At 35.6% G+C, this 16,824-nt stretch overlaps 1 protein-coding gene across 1 annotated transcript in view; it reads left to right on the forward strand.

Moving 5' to 3' along the window:
- The first annotated feature begins 2,306 nt into the window (after nucleotides 1–2,306).
- jpt1b (Jupiter microtubule associated homolog 1b) overlaps nucleotides 2,307–16,824 on the forward strand; it is a 33,190-nt gene continuing 18,672 nt past the window's right edge. Inside the window, exons 1-2 of the mRNA XM_056452933.1 lie at nucleotides 2,307–2,491; nucleotides 11,618–11,757. Coding sequence (XP_056308908.1) covers nucleotides 2,436–2,491; nucleotides 11,618–11,757 — 196 coding nt within the window. The 5' untranslated portion in view covers nucleotides 2,307–2,435. The remainder of the gene's footprint in view (nucleotides 2,492–11,617; nucleotides 11,758–16,824) is intronic.

Genomic DNA, 16,824 nt, shown 5'->3' on the forward strand with positions numbered 1-16,824 from the left:
ATCTGAATGTCTTTAAACATACTTAAATCCCATGATATTCATAATAAATAAATGATCTAATGCTTTCTAGACAGAACGTCCGCAAAATTGACATTTTTACTCTAATTTACTCTAATTTCACAGTTTTATAGGAAAATAAACATTTATTCAGATATAAAAATCAAAAAGACTATTAATCGCTAAATAATCTTTAGGAAAAAGATATTGTTTTCTAGACCAGTGTTTCCCAACCCTGTTCCTGGAGGCACACCAACAGTACATATTTTGGATGTCTCCCTTTTCCGACCCATTAACTTCAGGTGTTGGAGTCTCTTCTGATGTTCTGATGAGTTGATTCAGGTGTGTTTGATTAGGGAGAGGTTGAAAATGTGGACTGTTGGTGTGCCTTCAGGAACAGGGTTGGGAAACACTGTTCTAGACAGAACGTGCACAAAATTTACATTTTTACAATGTTCTCTTAATTAATTTTACAGTTTTATAGGAAAAAAAATGAAAGGCAGATCAGTTACATCACGAATAGCACGTTATTATATTAATTATAATATATTGATATTATATATGAATTATATTTTATTAGTAATTAATTTTTTGTAAAATATGTGCATTTATTTTCACTTAAAATAGTTTGATGTAAAGTGCTGGAGTAAAACTGAATAAAATGGCATATTCTAAAGCTTATTATGATAGTTTTACAGTAATCAGGGAGTCTGCAAGCCATAAAAGGGTTTTAATTTGCTGTTAATCAATTTAATAATGGTTATAAATGTTAAATACTTAGCCAAATCCCATGATTTTCATAATAAAGAAACAATGTATTGTTTTCTAGATAAAAACATGCACAAAACGAACATTTTTACATAGGAATTTATTTTAATTGATTGTTTTAATAGATTGTTTTATGGGGAAAAAAACATTAAAGGCAGATTTTAATAAACATTTATTCAAATATAAAACTGAAATGACTCTATTAATCACCATATAATTAAAACATATATATATATATATATATATATATATATATATATATATATATATATATATATATATATATATATATATATATATATATATATATATTTATAATTGTAATGTTTTATTTCAATAATGTTGCCTTGAAGTTGTCTTATAAGTCTTAGAATTAATAAAATTCTTATAAATTGTCTTGTTAGCCTCATAAAATAGACTTTAGTTCAAACCGGAGATGTGTTTTAGTCACTGCACTGAATGACACGCAGTTGTTTTAGTAGCCTCTTTTTAATTTGAGCAATTATTCACACGTATATCACACACACAACACAATTATAGTAATTATATGTAAATGAAAATTATTAAAATATGCACATAAGATTTCACTTAATTCACATTCTTTGTAATGTGATGTGAAGTGTTGTAATTAAAATGATCCTGAAGCTAATCGTGATCGTTTAGGAGAAATCAGAGTTTCTGCAGGCCATGAAAAGGTTTTAATTTGCTCTTAAGCTGTTTAAAGTGTTTAAATTAGAGTCATAATGACAATAAATGTTGCATATGCATCAGATTCTTTAACGATAACAGAATATATTAATCTAAATGTACTTAAATGACGTTATATTCATAATAAATAAATTATATTGTATTTATAATGGACAGTTTTATCAGATTTTTGATACTACATTTACTCAAATATTAAACTGAGAAGACTCTTAATTTATCATTCTAAAATTATAAATTAAGAGTCCTTTCAGTTTGAGATTAGGTAACATCTAAGCAATAAAACACCACACACAATACACACAAAAAATTACTATAATTGTTGTTTGTAGTGTTTTATTGCAGTTTTTACCTTGAAATTGTCATGAAAATATATTTTTTATGTCTAATTATTCAAATGTATCAAAGGGGTGATGTCTAAAGCATACAATGTTAGGATTTAATGATTAATAATAATAAAAATCTATAAATATCATATGGTTTAACTTTAAATTAGTATATTATATTTTAATATATATATATATATATATATATATATATATATATATATATATATATATATATATATATATATATATATTCTTGTTCTTAAATGCACCTTTATAATATCTGAAGACACTAAATAAAATATTTGGTTTTAAAAAAATCGCATATATTATAACACGTTTTAGCCAAAAGCCTATGGATGATTATGCAGTAAAAGACATCACATAAACCCATGAAGGCTGTCGAGTGACTGACGGCGGATTCCCCAATCACACGCAAGCGACCGCTCTCTCTTGTCCAATCAGCAAGCGCGTCGCGCTGTTGGGCGGGGCTTCGTGGGCTGGTCTAAAAGGGCCGCTCCGCTGCGCTCGGATTTCAGCTGGTCCGGGCGGAGTCCATGCGGGATAAAGGACTAACACCAATTCAGTCCAGCCGAAGGGTTTCTAACGCGCTTTAGCGAGCAACACCACCCGCTCAACATGACCACGACGACCACTTTCCAAGGCATGGAGCCAGGTGCCAAAAACAGCTCGAGGTAAATGAGTTTTCCGCCTTTTACAGCGTCCACCCGCCAGACAAAAGAAGAGCTGGAGGTGAAGATGATGATGATGATGGTGGCCTGATGGATGGATTCATCCTCCAATACATGACTTATCATAGCTTATCCACCACAATACGAGCATTTAATTGGATTTGGATTGATTCGGCGAGTGCATTTAATCTGAATCATCCTCCATCATCATCATCATCCTCTTCCTCCTGCTCGTGAAGGCTCATCCACCCTTTTATTCAGCTCAGAGATTGACCACAGCTCATTATATCTATATGTCTGTATATATCAGTGCTCAAACTTCACCCAGCAGACAGTAATTAGGCTGGAAAGCTGCCATTCTTCATCATCATCACCTCCACACATTTTATTAGCTTTTAAACTTGCCATTGTTTTAGCTTCATTTGCATGAATGGGTCATTCTGTGCATGATCAGTTGAATAATCCCAGTCATCTGACTGTATGCTCGGCAAATATCCTCCAGCTCTGGCCTCCATAAAAAAAATACACGCTCCATTGTCCTTAAAAGGTTTCTGATACTGGTCTTGGAACAGATGCATTGAATCCAGTCCAAGCAGTCAGTGGAAGGTCTGGCCAGAAAGCACTCACAGCAACTCATCTGAGTGCTCGGAAATGATTTGAGCTCACAGATGAAGATGCAAAACAAATATATTCATTATTATATAAATATTATATTGCATTGGAAATTATTTCTGCTTGATGTGTGTTTGTGCTATTGTCTCCAGGTTGAGAGTGATTCCTCTTAATGCAACATGTTGCCACCTATTATTTCCTCCATTTACAAAAACACACACATTTCTTCCCCCTCAGATTTAATTCTTAAGGGTTTCCACTCAATCGCATGGTCAGAAATGTAGGTCAAGCCTTGAGCAGACGTCTGTCTGTGTGTGTGTGTGTGTGTGTGTGTGTATATATGTGTGTGTGTGTGTTTGTCACTTGATGGGTTTTCTGCATGCGTCTTCTTGAGGAAGGGTTTTAATGCCATGCCGTGATCGTGTGTGTGTGTCCTGTGTGGTTTGGGTGGGGTCTCAGCCATCAGCCTTCTCCTCCTCCTCCTCCTCTAATAATAAAGCCCCCTGATCTGATCTGCTGTAGTCTGGTTAAAGCATTAGCCGTTGTAACCAGTCCATTGCTTGTGCTGCTGGTCGTGTTTCTAATCTCCAGCAGGCCGTGGGTTTCTTTGTCAGGAGATGCAGGAGTGCGCGCGTGAGTGTTTTTCAGCGGTGACCCTGACAGCTGCCGGCGGGCGTCAGATGGACCCCAGAGCTGCGCTGGGCTTTTCAATAGCATTGATCAGGGGCTTCCCTTCACCACATCAATCTGTGCTCGTCCTGCAGCCGCTTTAATGAGGAGACATGTGTGCTCAATCAACACGCACACACATACACACACACACTGGAATCTGCTGCTGGTATGTGGACAGATGAGGGTCAGCTGTGTGTGTGTGTGTGTGTCAGTTTAGGGCAGGGCAGGATGACCAAAGCCGTTAGGGATTTTTATTTGACGGTTTGCATCACGATACAGGCGTTTTTGGCCATTTTTCTAGTCACCATGTGGTCATTTTTAACTGATAGACTCACTTTGGATAATGCATCTGTCTTTAAATGCATTGCTATATTAAAATGAGTGCATTTCTCATCGCATAAATTATTGTTGATGCTGTATATGTATGTGTGTATAGATGGATATAGAACAGGGGTAGGGAACCTATGGCTCGGGAGCCACATGTGGCTCTTTGACCAAACATATGTGGCTCTCCATAATATTTTAAAGCTTAATAAAAACTATAACGGTCACTAAAAATCAGTTTCCTGTCGAAAATACAATTTTAATTCCCTTTTTAATGTATTTTTTACAGTAAAATTAATAAGAACTCAGTTTACAATAAAAGGGGTGCTGTGGATTAACTTGAATCGCGACAATAAAGGGCAAGCATCTTACATTTTCATGGTCACCTCGTGCACGTAAAGTCAAACGGCATTCATGAGTGGTGAAGGCGAAAGATATAATCTATAAATGGTCCTTTCTTCATTTATGGACTTGCTCAAGTGGTGATGCTTCATTTTTGTTTAGTTTTGAGTTATGCAGGGAAATAAATGAAGAAAGGATATAAGATACACCCCAATGGCTCTTTAAAAAAATTAATTTGGCAAAAATTCTGAAATGACTCTTTGCTAAAAAAAAAAAGGTTCCCGACCCCTGATATAGAAGTGTGCAGGAATCCATTTACTCTTATTTTAATTGACATTTAATTGACTGATTTACTTAAAAGCTTAATAAAAACCATAACTGTCACTAAAAATCAGTTTCCTGTTGAAAATATAATTTTAATTCCCTTTTTAATGTATTTTTTACAGTAAAATTAATAAGAACTCAGTTTACAATACAAGGGGTGCTGTAGATTTTTATGGTCACCTCGTGCACGTAAATTTAAACTGCATTCATGAGTGGTGATGGAGAAAGAGAAAAGTTCTACAAATGGTCCTTTCTTCATTTATGGACTTGCTCAAGTGGTGATGCTTCATTTTTGTTTAGTTTTGAGTTATGCAGGGGGAAATAAATGAAGAAAGGATATAAGATACACCCCAATGGCTCTTTAAAAAAGTTTAAAATTCAGAAATGACTCTTTGCTAAAAAAAGGTTCCCGACCCCTGATATAGAAGTGTGCAGGAATCCATTTACTCTTATTTTAATTGACTGATTTACTTGAACAATAATCCCAAATATCATATTGAGATACTATTGATATATCAAATATAATGTAATAATTATCTAATTTGTTTGTATTCAGGCCAAAGTGTTAGGATTTGGGTCTGTCATTTATATATGATGATTAAAGCACCACCTAAATGTTATTTCTGTCAGTCTGCTCTTATCATGAAACATATTATGTTGAAATGTGGAGGTTTGAATACTGATAGACAATTTTTATAAGGAGAGTACTTTGATGGACCTTTTTTAAAAGGTACCACCACCACCAATCTTAAATTATTTATCTCAAATTGAACTGAAAAATCCTATTTAACTTTGAATATATTTTGTGCAAATTTAATTTCTTTACATCCTAAATATCTGTCTATCCTATATATTTGGCCGGCAGCTAGCTCTCTGCACCTCTCACATGTTCGCCTACTGAAGCCAAGCAGGGCTGTGCCCAGTCAGTACCTGGATGGGAGACCACATGGGAAAGCTTGGTTGCCACCGGTGTTAGTGAGGCCAGCAGGGGGTGCCCAGCTTGCGGTCTGTGTTGGTCCTAATGCCCCAGTATAGTGAAAGGGACTCTATACTGCTTAGTGAGCGCCGTCTTTCGGATGAGATGTTAAACCGAGGTCCTGACTCTCTGTGGTCATATAAAAATCCCAGGATGTCCTTGGAAAAAGAGTAGGATTTAATCCCGGCATCCTGGGCAAATTTGCTTGCCCACTGGCCTCTGTCCATCATGGCACAATATGTTCTGGCACAATATGGCTGCCGTCGCGTCATCCAGGTGGATGCTGCACACTGGTGGTGGATGAGGAGTGTAAAGCACTTTGAGTGCCCAGAAACGAGCTATATAAATGTAAGGAATGATGATGATGATGATGATGATGATTATAATAATAATAATAATAATAATAAGTTATTTCATTGTAATACAAATTTGTTTTTATCATGTAATATTTTATGTATATCCATTTTGCCATGAAATGGCCATAAGTTGCTGATCTAGCAATAAATGAATAAATGTTGATTATTAACCGTGTGTGTGTGTAATCTGTAATGTGCTTTTAAATTACTAATTGCATTACTAATTGCATAAATGTTTTGTGTTACTCATTTGTTGAAGATTTGTTTATCGCAAGAATCATTTTACACTTTATGGACCGTTTTATTGGAACAAAAAATAAATAAATTAAGATTTTTTTAAAAGCATTTAGTCAAAAATTATAATAATAATTATTATTATAATAATTAATTACACTTTATGTAACGATTTTTCTAGACACTCAAAGCTCTAACACATTGAGGTGAATCTCCTCATCCACCACCTAGGCATGGGCCGGTATAAGATTGTGACGGTATGATAACCTTGGATAAAAATGTCACGTTTCACGATATCCCAGTATTGTGATTACTGCTCTAAAATATATTCTTTTTAAATGTCTGGGTAAATAAACAACAACTTTTTCCCCTTTGAACACAATATATGTACATTTTTGAAAGCTGTAAAATATTTTGGAGCAGTAAAACATGTCAGGCTAGATAATATAAATGGATCATTGACTTCTGCTGTCTTCATTTGTTTCAGAAACACAGATTTCTTTACAATTTAAAACGGCATCTTTGGAGATCTTTTCTGCTGGACATACTATTGTCCTAAAAAACAAACAATAAAAATTGTAATTAAAGAAATCTTACACATACATTAGGAACAGTATTACAGAAAATGTTGGCGGTTTTTAAACCTTGAGTTTTTCAAACCGTGGTAAACCTTAAACGGTTATCATCCCAGGCCAATCCACCACCAGTATCCTCCAGTAAATCAGTAGATATCAAACTCTTAATCGCTGTAAGATACATTTAGAAAATATGTAATGGGGCTGCACGATATTGGAAAAATCTGACATTTAGTATATCCCAATCTATACAATTTCACCAAATCCCTTGAATGGCTTTCTTTGGAAATAACCTTATTTTACGTTTAGTACGATGGTTGCACTGTTCAGTGGTTAGCACTTTCGCCTCACAGTTGGCATTTCTGTGTGGAGTTTGCATGTTCTCCCGGTGCTGGCGTGGGTTTCCCCCACAAGTCCAAACACATGCGCTATAGGGGAAGTTGATAAACTAAACTGGCGGTAGTGTATGAGTGTGAATGATCGTGTATGAATGTTTTCCAGTACTGGGTTGCTGCTGGAAGGGCATTCGCTGTGTAAAAAGTATGCTGGAATAGTTGTTGGTTCATTCCGCTGTGGTCACCCCTGATAAATAAGGGACTGAGCAGAAGAAAAATGAATGAATGAATTATTGGGGTGGTTCTATAGAGCAGTGTTTCCCAACCCTGTTCCTGGAGGCACACCAACAGTACATATTTTGGATGTCTCCCTTTTCTGACCCATTAACTTCAGGTGTTGGAGTCTCTTCTGATGTTCTGATCAGTTGATTCAGGTGTGTTTGATTAGGGAGAGGTTGAAAATGTGTACTGTTGGTGTGCCTTCAGGAACAGGGTTGGGAAACGCTGCTATAGAGGAGTGGATCATGCATGAAATGCAATAAGCACATTACACACATGGATAAATGCATTATAGCAAATAAAAAAGTGAAATAAAAAGAGCTGTATGGTTTACAAGGTAGTCAAATCGTATTCAGGTACAGCAGTGGAAAAATTGGATGTAAAGTAGCACTGCAAAGCCTTCACTGTTTAAATGGCTCAATAGATTTTTCTATTAAAGGTACAAAGGACAACATTTCTTGCCCCTGAGATGATCAACTTTTACTCCATTATGGTTCAACTGTGCGGTAACCCCACAAATCTCATATTTTAAACTGTGGCTATATAATCCCAATATAATATATCCTTAACTATATAATGCCTATACACTGCAGATCCTTCGATGTGATTTCAGATGCACACACTGGGATATTGTGCAGCCCTAATATGTGACTATCATTGTTTTATTATAAAGACGTTACCTTGAATCTGTCATGATAATAGATAGTCTTTTTCACAGTATGAAAGGCTTGATGTATACAGTGTTAAGGGTCTGTCATCACAAATGAGGATTAATAAGTGTGTGTGTGAGTTTGGGGCTGGACAGGATGACTAAAGTCGTTGGTATTGACTTGTATATCGCTGTTACAGGTTTACAGCACAATATGGCCATTTGTGTCCATTTTCTAGTGACCATGTGGTGATTTTTAACTCATTTTAACTGCTTTAAAGTAGGCATGGGACGATAATGGTTTCAAGGTTTACCACAGTTTAGAAAAGTCAAGGTTTTGAAGTTTTCTGTTATACATGCATATGTTTTTCATAATTTAATTTAGTTTTTAGGCTAACAGTATCTCCAACAGAGAAGGAACCTCCACATCAGAAGCTACTGGTCCAAAATAATCTAAATGTTTCTTTAAATAAAATATATTGTCTTCAATAAGGGGGGGGGGGGGGGAGTTGTTGTTGTTTTACCCAGACATTTAAAAAAACTTATTTTAGAGCAGTAATCAAAATATCGTGAAGCTGTGATGATTTTAACCGAGGTTCTCGTATACAGTCAGGATCTTATACCAGTCCGTGCCTACTTCAAGCATTTTTCTGCACATTGCATAAAGCATCTGTCAATATACACAGTATGCAGTGCAGTGCTGTTTATGTTTGTAAAGCATTTTATTTTTGTTTGTTTAGCAGGAATACGTTTACTCTTATTTGAATGGACCGTTTTATTGAGGAGAAAAATCTCAAGGAAGTTTTTAAACCTTTAGTATAAAGCTAAAATGAATCACTATACAAGTGTGTGTGTGTGTGTGTGTGTGTGTGTGTGTGTGTGTGTGTGTGTGTGTGTGTAATGTTTTATTGTAAATGTGTCTTTGGGTTGAATTTGCCATTCTAAACGACCTTAAATATCTCCCTCCATTTATTTAGTTATTTTTTGCTTTAGTGGGTTTATTTTGGGTCAGACAATACTATATACATAAGATAGATAGATAGATAGATAGACAGACAGACAGACACACACACACACACACTGATACAATTCATCAAACAAGAAATTATCAGGAAAACATAATTATGCACTAAATCAGTATATAAATAATATGGTAAAATACCACATAAACATATACACGCATAAGATAACATAATAAACAATAATAAACAAACAAACTGAAGGATAAAATATATAATAAAATAAAGAAAGAAACAAATATATACTAAGAAAAGAAAAAAAAATAGGTCGGTGTCACCTTAATTTTTAGAAAAGGGCTCCAGACTTTCTGGAACTGTTCTAGCTTTTGTTGTATTGCGAACCGAATCGTTTCCATTCGTTTCCACCAAGCGGCAACCTCCCGTTCTCCCTCGGGAAGCCAATACGGAAGTAACTGAAACTGCAATTCATCAAAATTCCGCTAGTCCTGGCTCCATAATAGAGCAAATTGCAATTGAGCCCACTGTTAGAATGGCCAACTTTACAGCAGAAAAAAGGTGTTTACAGCCTGGTACAAAGAACGATTTTGGTTCATATAGCTATTATTACCCTCCATGACAACTGTGAGGGGGGTGAATTTTTTTATAACTCATCCATTTCCTTTATATTAAGTTTGCATAATTAAGGGCGTGGCCACTTGAGTGACAGCTAGGTCTCGCTGGTCGCCATCACTTCACCTCAGCTGAATCCGGCAGATTAGCCACTGATCTCGGCATATTCATCGTATTTTTGTGTTGTTTTATGTGGCTTTACACAGTCAGCTGCCTTTTGGACTTATTTCTTACAATTATCAGATGATATGGGATGCTGTGTGCACTTAATTGTGCTCACAAACCATTCATGTGGCCTCCGTTTCCCATGTGAGTAAAGTTATATACTTGTATACCATCTCTATAAATGTATTTGTTTTATTTAAGATCATTTATCATTAATATTTTTCTTTAGACCCGTAAAGCACTCCAGAATGTGCCAGATTGATTAGCTGTAGGCTCTAGAACAGTCATCTGAAGCGTTATCATACAGTGTTATGCTGGAGTTCATCAATAGTCCTGCATTTACTAACACAGACTATATCTGAAGTGTTTGGACGTAATTCGCGTTTTCCTCCTGTTGAAAAATGTCATAAGAACAATGCTTCGTGGATCAGTGTATTACTACGGTGTTTTTTAAGTCTCTAAACACTTTACTGATATAGTGTACAGCCAAGCACATGTGGTCAGAACACAAACGAGTCGCAGGTAATAAAGTATCAAGCGTTTCTCCCAAAGTAAAGTCTGTCTGCCAGGTCTGAGCAAAGTGCCAGCAGGCGTCTGTAGCTCCGCTCACTCTCCGCCTCTTTGCCCTTGTTTGGTATCCCGCCGTGGGTGCGATGATGCGCGAACAAAATGGCGACGGTTGGCCGCGCCTACTTGTAGCTTCTTTTGCGCTCTTCAGAAACCCATGGGTGACGTCACGGATATATATTTTACACTCCAATTCATAAGAATAAGTCGTCTAGCCAGTAAAGTTGCAAAGGCTACACTATCAGCCTGTAATGAATTTAATTCAGCATATTTTAGGCAAAATTCCACCTCTTTGTTTTTTTTATGTTGCTTTGTTTTTCCCACATGTAGAGCTTCTTCATTTAGCTGTGAATTTAAATTCACTTATTTTTATCTGCATTTTGGGAATATCACATCAAAAATGCCTAATGTAAACACCAGGATGTGCATAAATTTAAGGTAAATGCACACTTAAAGACCTTTCACACACAACTGTAGGAGGAACGTTTATTTGATGACAAATAATGCACATTAAATATGATGGAAACACATTTAATGAATAAACTCTGCGCATCAGCATGCGTGATGTGGCTTAGTTTTTCACAGATGATGATCATCAGATATAAATGTGTGTTTCAGAGACTTTGCATTATGGCAGGTGTTTCCAGCACATAGTAAAAGATCTGAAATGTTGTTAAGCTGATATCGAACACCCCTCAGCCGTCAGTCGATCATCACAGTCCTTCAGTATTATTATTATTGTATTATTATTCCCTCCAGAACTGTCTTGAGCATCTGTCTGCGCTCCCAAAGAGCGTCTCATGCCTCCAAAAGCACCACATTCAGCGCGTTCATTGCATTTCGTCTTCTGAGGTGCAACTCATTTATTAGAGAAGAAGAAACACCACAGTGGTGAATCCCAACACACTAAACTACATTTTTCTGTCTGATATCTGCTCCAGTTCATCAGGAAGTGAGGATTTAGTTCTCTAGTTTCCTCATTGGATGGAAACACTGCTTAATTCACATTAGCATTAGTTTAAATCACGTCTTTAAGTGGAAACATAGCTAGTGCTAGTCCTCTTGAGAGTGTTTTCTACGTTCGCTCTTGTGAAGGAGTGCGTTTCTGAGTCTTGTTTTCTGTTTGATAGGGTGTTGTGTCCTCCTGGCGGAGCCTCCAACATCTCCTTCGGCGCAGAGGAAGAGAAGCCAGTGCGCAAGAACAAGATGGCCTCCAGTATCTTTGCTGAACCCGACGACCCTCACGCCCACCGGAGGAACAACCCGCCAGGTACACACACGCTTATAAATGGACACATGCACACAAACATATCTGAAGCCGAATGTATAATTCAGGGGGCGGAGACTGTCAGAATAGCTGTTCATTTCAATAGTAAAGCTAAAATAAGGTGTCGTCCAGCTCTCTCAGCAAATCTCATGTGCCTTTACTGGATTGGTTTTTGTGATGCGCACTAATGAGAGCAGATTCAGTGTTCAGACATATATTTATCTGTGATTCACTTTCAAAGCTGCGCTTGTAAGATTTTCCATGCGGAGAACCTCACCGCTTTCACTGACAGCCATGAGTGTGTGTCCGCATTCTGACAGCATGATGTCATTTCCTGTTTTCCGGACTGTCCAGTAAGTGAGGAAGTGAGTCATGATGTCAGGAATGGTGGTGTGTGACATCATGATGAAGCCAATAGTTCAGTCTGTCAGTGCCGAATCGGTGTGTGTGTCATGTGTTTCTCTGCTAACTGCGGCCTGATTTCACACGCTGATGTGAGTTTCTCAAGATTATCAACAGATTATTTGAGGTCAGTGGCGACTTTTATTTTCTGTGCTTTTATGTTGTGGAAGGAATGAATTCTCTTAATGTCTTGGGTCATTTTTATTGGGTGGGTCATTCTATAAAATGGTTAGTTTTAAAGTTATTTTTAAAGTTCAAGCTGCTGAAGATGCTTTGAAGCAAGTTGTGAACTAATGCCAAATTCCTCTTTCAGAGATGAGACTTTTTATTGATGTTTACGTTTTAAATAAAGGAGTGGGATGCATTGAAAAATAATAAATTGTATGAAATCCAACCTGAAATCTTGAACAAATTTAAGACATTTTAAGACTGAATTTGATCAAGTGGTTTCTACCAGATACCATATTAGACATACGAGGTTAACCCTTGCCTTTTTACTTTAAAGATGAAGACCCCACTTGTTTGTACTGCCCCTTACTGTTAAACACTCTCCTTACTGTTAAACACATTTAACTGGACTGTCCTGCTTTTACTGGCTCCAGAAGACTTTTTTTATTTTATTGAATGAACTCTTTTCAGACCCTTTAGTTTTTCGTGATTCCGCAAAATCCACAAAGTTGCAAATTTTCACGATTCTGCAAAATTCTTAACTAAACGCAAAACAATCGCAAAAAATGTCAATAATCGCATAACATCAAATTCTGAACCATCAGAGGATATTACTTTCAGTTTGTAAATTAATGTTTTATATGACTTGTAGACGTTGCGTACACAGCGCACGTGATGTGTTTGAGTGTCTCTCAAAATGACGTCTCTCCTGCGCCCTCACGATGATTGCGTTCCATGTTTTTTTAAGGATTTTTTTTCCCCCAACCAGTTAGCAGTTTTTAATAATAAAAAATGTTTCCTTCCCCTCCCTCTGAATTATTTTTTTTTTAATTTATTTTTTTTTATTGGCTTTAATTTGGATGTTGATTTTCTTTTTGTAAACGTCTTTAAAAGAGGGGAGATGTGACTGAGGACTTTTTAAAAGTTCAAAATCCTTTAGCTGTTGAACTTTGAGAAACTTTTTAATTTGGGTTCTGATTTAGCAGTTTTCAATGGAATTTTTACTAGTAACTAGTAAGATAGTGTTTAATTTTTTAATTTCCCGCCTCCCAAATGAAATTCAATAAAAATTTCAGGAAAAGGAAGTTGATTTACATTAATATTGTTTAAAAAGAGCCGATTCCGCAAAATCCACAAAAAGTCGCAAATTTTCACGATCCTGCGAAATCCTTTACTAAACGCAAAACAATGGCAAAAAATGTCAATAATCTCAAAAACATCAAATTCTGAACCATCAGAGGATATCACTTTCAGTTTGTAAATAAATGTTTTATATTACTTGTAGACGTTGCGTACACAGCGCACGTGATGTGTTTGAGTGTCTCTCGAAAAATGACGTCTCTCCTGCGCCCTCACGATGATTGCGTTCCATGTTTTTTTTTTTGTTTTGTTTTGTTTTAAGGATTTTTCTTCCCCCAACCAGTTAGCAGTTTTTAATAATAATAAAAAAAATGTTTCTTTCCCCTCCCTCTGAATTAAAAAAAAAAAAAAATTTATTGGCTTTAATTTGGATGTTGATTTTCCTTTTTAAACGTCTTTAAAAGAGGGAAGATGTGACTGAGCACTTTTGAAAAGTTCAAAATCCTTTAGATGTTGAACTTTGAGAAATCAGAACCCAAATTTTAAAAAGTTTCTCAGTTTTCAATGAAATTTTTACTAGTAACTAGTAAACTAGTAAGTTTTTAATTTTTTAATTTCCCGCCTCCCTTTTTCTGAAATTTTTTAGAATTTCATTTGGAAGTTGATTTACATTAATATTGTTTAAAAAGAGCAGATTCCGCAAAATCCACAAAAAGTCGCAAATTTTCACGATCCTGCAAAATTCTTAACTAAACGCAAAACAATCGCAAAAAATGTCAATAATCTCAAAAACTTCAAATTCTGAACCATCAGAGGATAATACTTTCAGTTTGTACATTTAATGTTTTATGACTTGTAGACGTTGCGTACACAGCGCACGTGATGTATTGAGTGTCTCTCGAAAAATGACGTCTCTCCTGCGCCCTCACGATGATTGCGTTACATGTTGTTTAAGGATTTTTTTTTCCCCAACCAGTTAGCAGTTTTTAATAATAAAAAAGTTTCCTTCCCCTCCCTCTGAAGTTTTATTTTTTTTTAATTGGCTTTAATTTGGATGTTGATTTTCCTTTTTAAACGTCTTTAAAAGAGGGGAGATGTGACTGAGCACTTTTTAAAATTTCAAAATCCTTTAGATGTTGAACTTTGAGAAACTTTTTATAATTTGGGTTCTGATTTAGCAGTTTTCAATGGAATTTTTACTAGTAACTAGTAAGATAGTAAGTTTTAAATTTTTTTAATTTCCCGCCTCCCAAATGAAATTCTAAAAAATTTCAGAAAAAGGAAGTTGATTTACATTAATATTGTTTAAAAAGAGCCGATTCCGCAAAATCCACAAAAAGTCGCAAATTTTCACGATCCTGCAAAATTCTTAACTAAACGCAAAACAATCGCAAAGAATGTCAATAATCTCATAAAACATCAAATTCTGAACCATCAAGTGATAATACTTTCAGTTTGTAAATAAATGTTTTATGACTTGTAGACGTTGCGTACACAGCGCACGTGATGTATTTGAGTGTCTCTCGATAAATGACGTCTCTCCTGCGCCCTCACGATGATTGCGTTCCATGTTTTGCATCTTGTGAAGTAAGCAGACGCGGATGAAGTGCGGGTGATTTACATGCGAAATCAATAAAAATATGCGTTAGACATCCTGTGGCGCAAATTGTGCGCTTGATGCGCCTTAGACTAAAGGAAGTCTACTGTACATCTAAAAAAACGGAGAAATGGAACAGACAGAAGAGCAAGCAGCTTACAATGATGGAGGCTGATTCAAGCATGTGGGTTTTAATTTGGCTTTTTTTTGTTTTTATGGATTTTTTTTTTTTCCCCAACCAGTTAGCAGTTTTTAATAATAAAAAAATGTTTCCTTCCCCTCCCTCTGAAGTTTTTTTTTTTTTTTAAATAATTGTTTTTATTGGCTTTAATTTGGATGTTGATTTTCCTTTTTAAACGTCTTTAAAAGAGGGGAGATGTGACTGAGCACTTTTGAAAAGTTCAAAATCCTTTAGATGTTGAACTTTGAGGAAAACCTTTTAAAATTTGGGTTCTGATTTAGCAGTTTTGGGTACCCCAGCATTCTGACTATTAAATAATGCTGATTGTTTATGGAACCGTATCAGAAAAATGGAAATGTGTTGATCTGTTTGCTGTACAGTGAGAACAAACAGTTGGTTTTCTGCTTGGTGTATCATGATTTTAGTCTAGCAACACCTCAAACTCTCCTGAATTTCATTTTATTTTACTTTTTTTTTTTTTTTTTTTTTTGAAATCATTACTACTTCTGTAGGGTTTGGCGTGATTTGTTGGAAAATAATTTACATAAAAATGTTTAAAAAGATATCAGAGTCCAACCTGAGAACAAAAAAATAAAATAAACATTTTTGGGGGGAGATTTAGGCATTTCTTTTTATTTGAAGTCATTTTATCTTATAAGGTATTCATTTAAAAATAATAATAAATTCTTAAGCCTTAAAACAATGATTTAAAAAATGTTGTGTGTGTTTATTTATTTTTCTTGTAATTCTTAGAATTTCTTAATTTAATTTAGGAAAATGTCTAAAAATACTGAACTTTATTTATTTATTTTATTTTTTATTTTTTGTATTATTATTTTTTTTACATTTAGTTAAAATGGAGTTTTGGTGTTTGTATTTAGCTTTTGTTGTAGATTTAAAAAAATATATATTTCTACATATTTTAGAGTTTATTATTTATTTATTTATTTGTGTATTTATTTTTAGTTAGCTTTGCTTAATTTTGTTTGTGTTTTTAATTAATCAGTTTATTTGCTTAAGTTTTTCTCTTCCATAGGTCCACACTGATGCATTTTATATAATAACAATTACGATTCCCCATAAAATAATTTGAGGAAATTCGAGGTGTGTTCTCCTGTTCGTGCTGCACGGCAAACATGAACAGTCTGACTTCCACCTATTTCAGCCTCCAGTGTCCTGACTTCAGCTGAGCAGCACATCAAACTCTGTTTTCTGTGTGTTTCTGCTCCAGATCCGTCACTTCTGAGTGTCGTTCCCTCATAAGGGAGCTTCCCGTGTAGATGCTGAGAGTCTGACAGGATGCTGTTTAACTCCAGCGGCTCTTTTCTCATTGTGATTAGCTGTGCCGGAGCTCATAAAGGGATCAGCTTTAATATATCAGGATAATCTCCGCTTTTATTCTGCACTAATGCTCCAGACTCGCTCTGGTTATTATTCTCTGTTGAGGTGTTTGTCTGCTGCTTGTCTCAGTACAGCGTATGGTACATCTGAATATTCAGATAATACTCAAAAAGCAAGCGACATATTCATACGCAAATACCCCCCAATGAACACCTTTCAGAGATTTGATTTGAACTTCATGTATTAAGAATTTGGATCTGGGACTGCGATTATTGAGGGGGGATATCTGTCTGTCTGTCTG

The sequence above is a fragment of the Danio aesculapii genome, chromosome 3, assembly GCF_903798145.1.
Source record: "Danio aesculapii chromosome 3, fDanAes4.1, whole genome shotgun sequence".
In the NCBI taxonomy this organism is placed as follows: domain Eukaryota; kingdom Metazoa; phylum Chordata; class Actinopteri; order Cypriniformes; family Danionidae; genus Danio; species Danio aesculapii.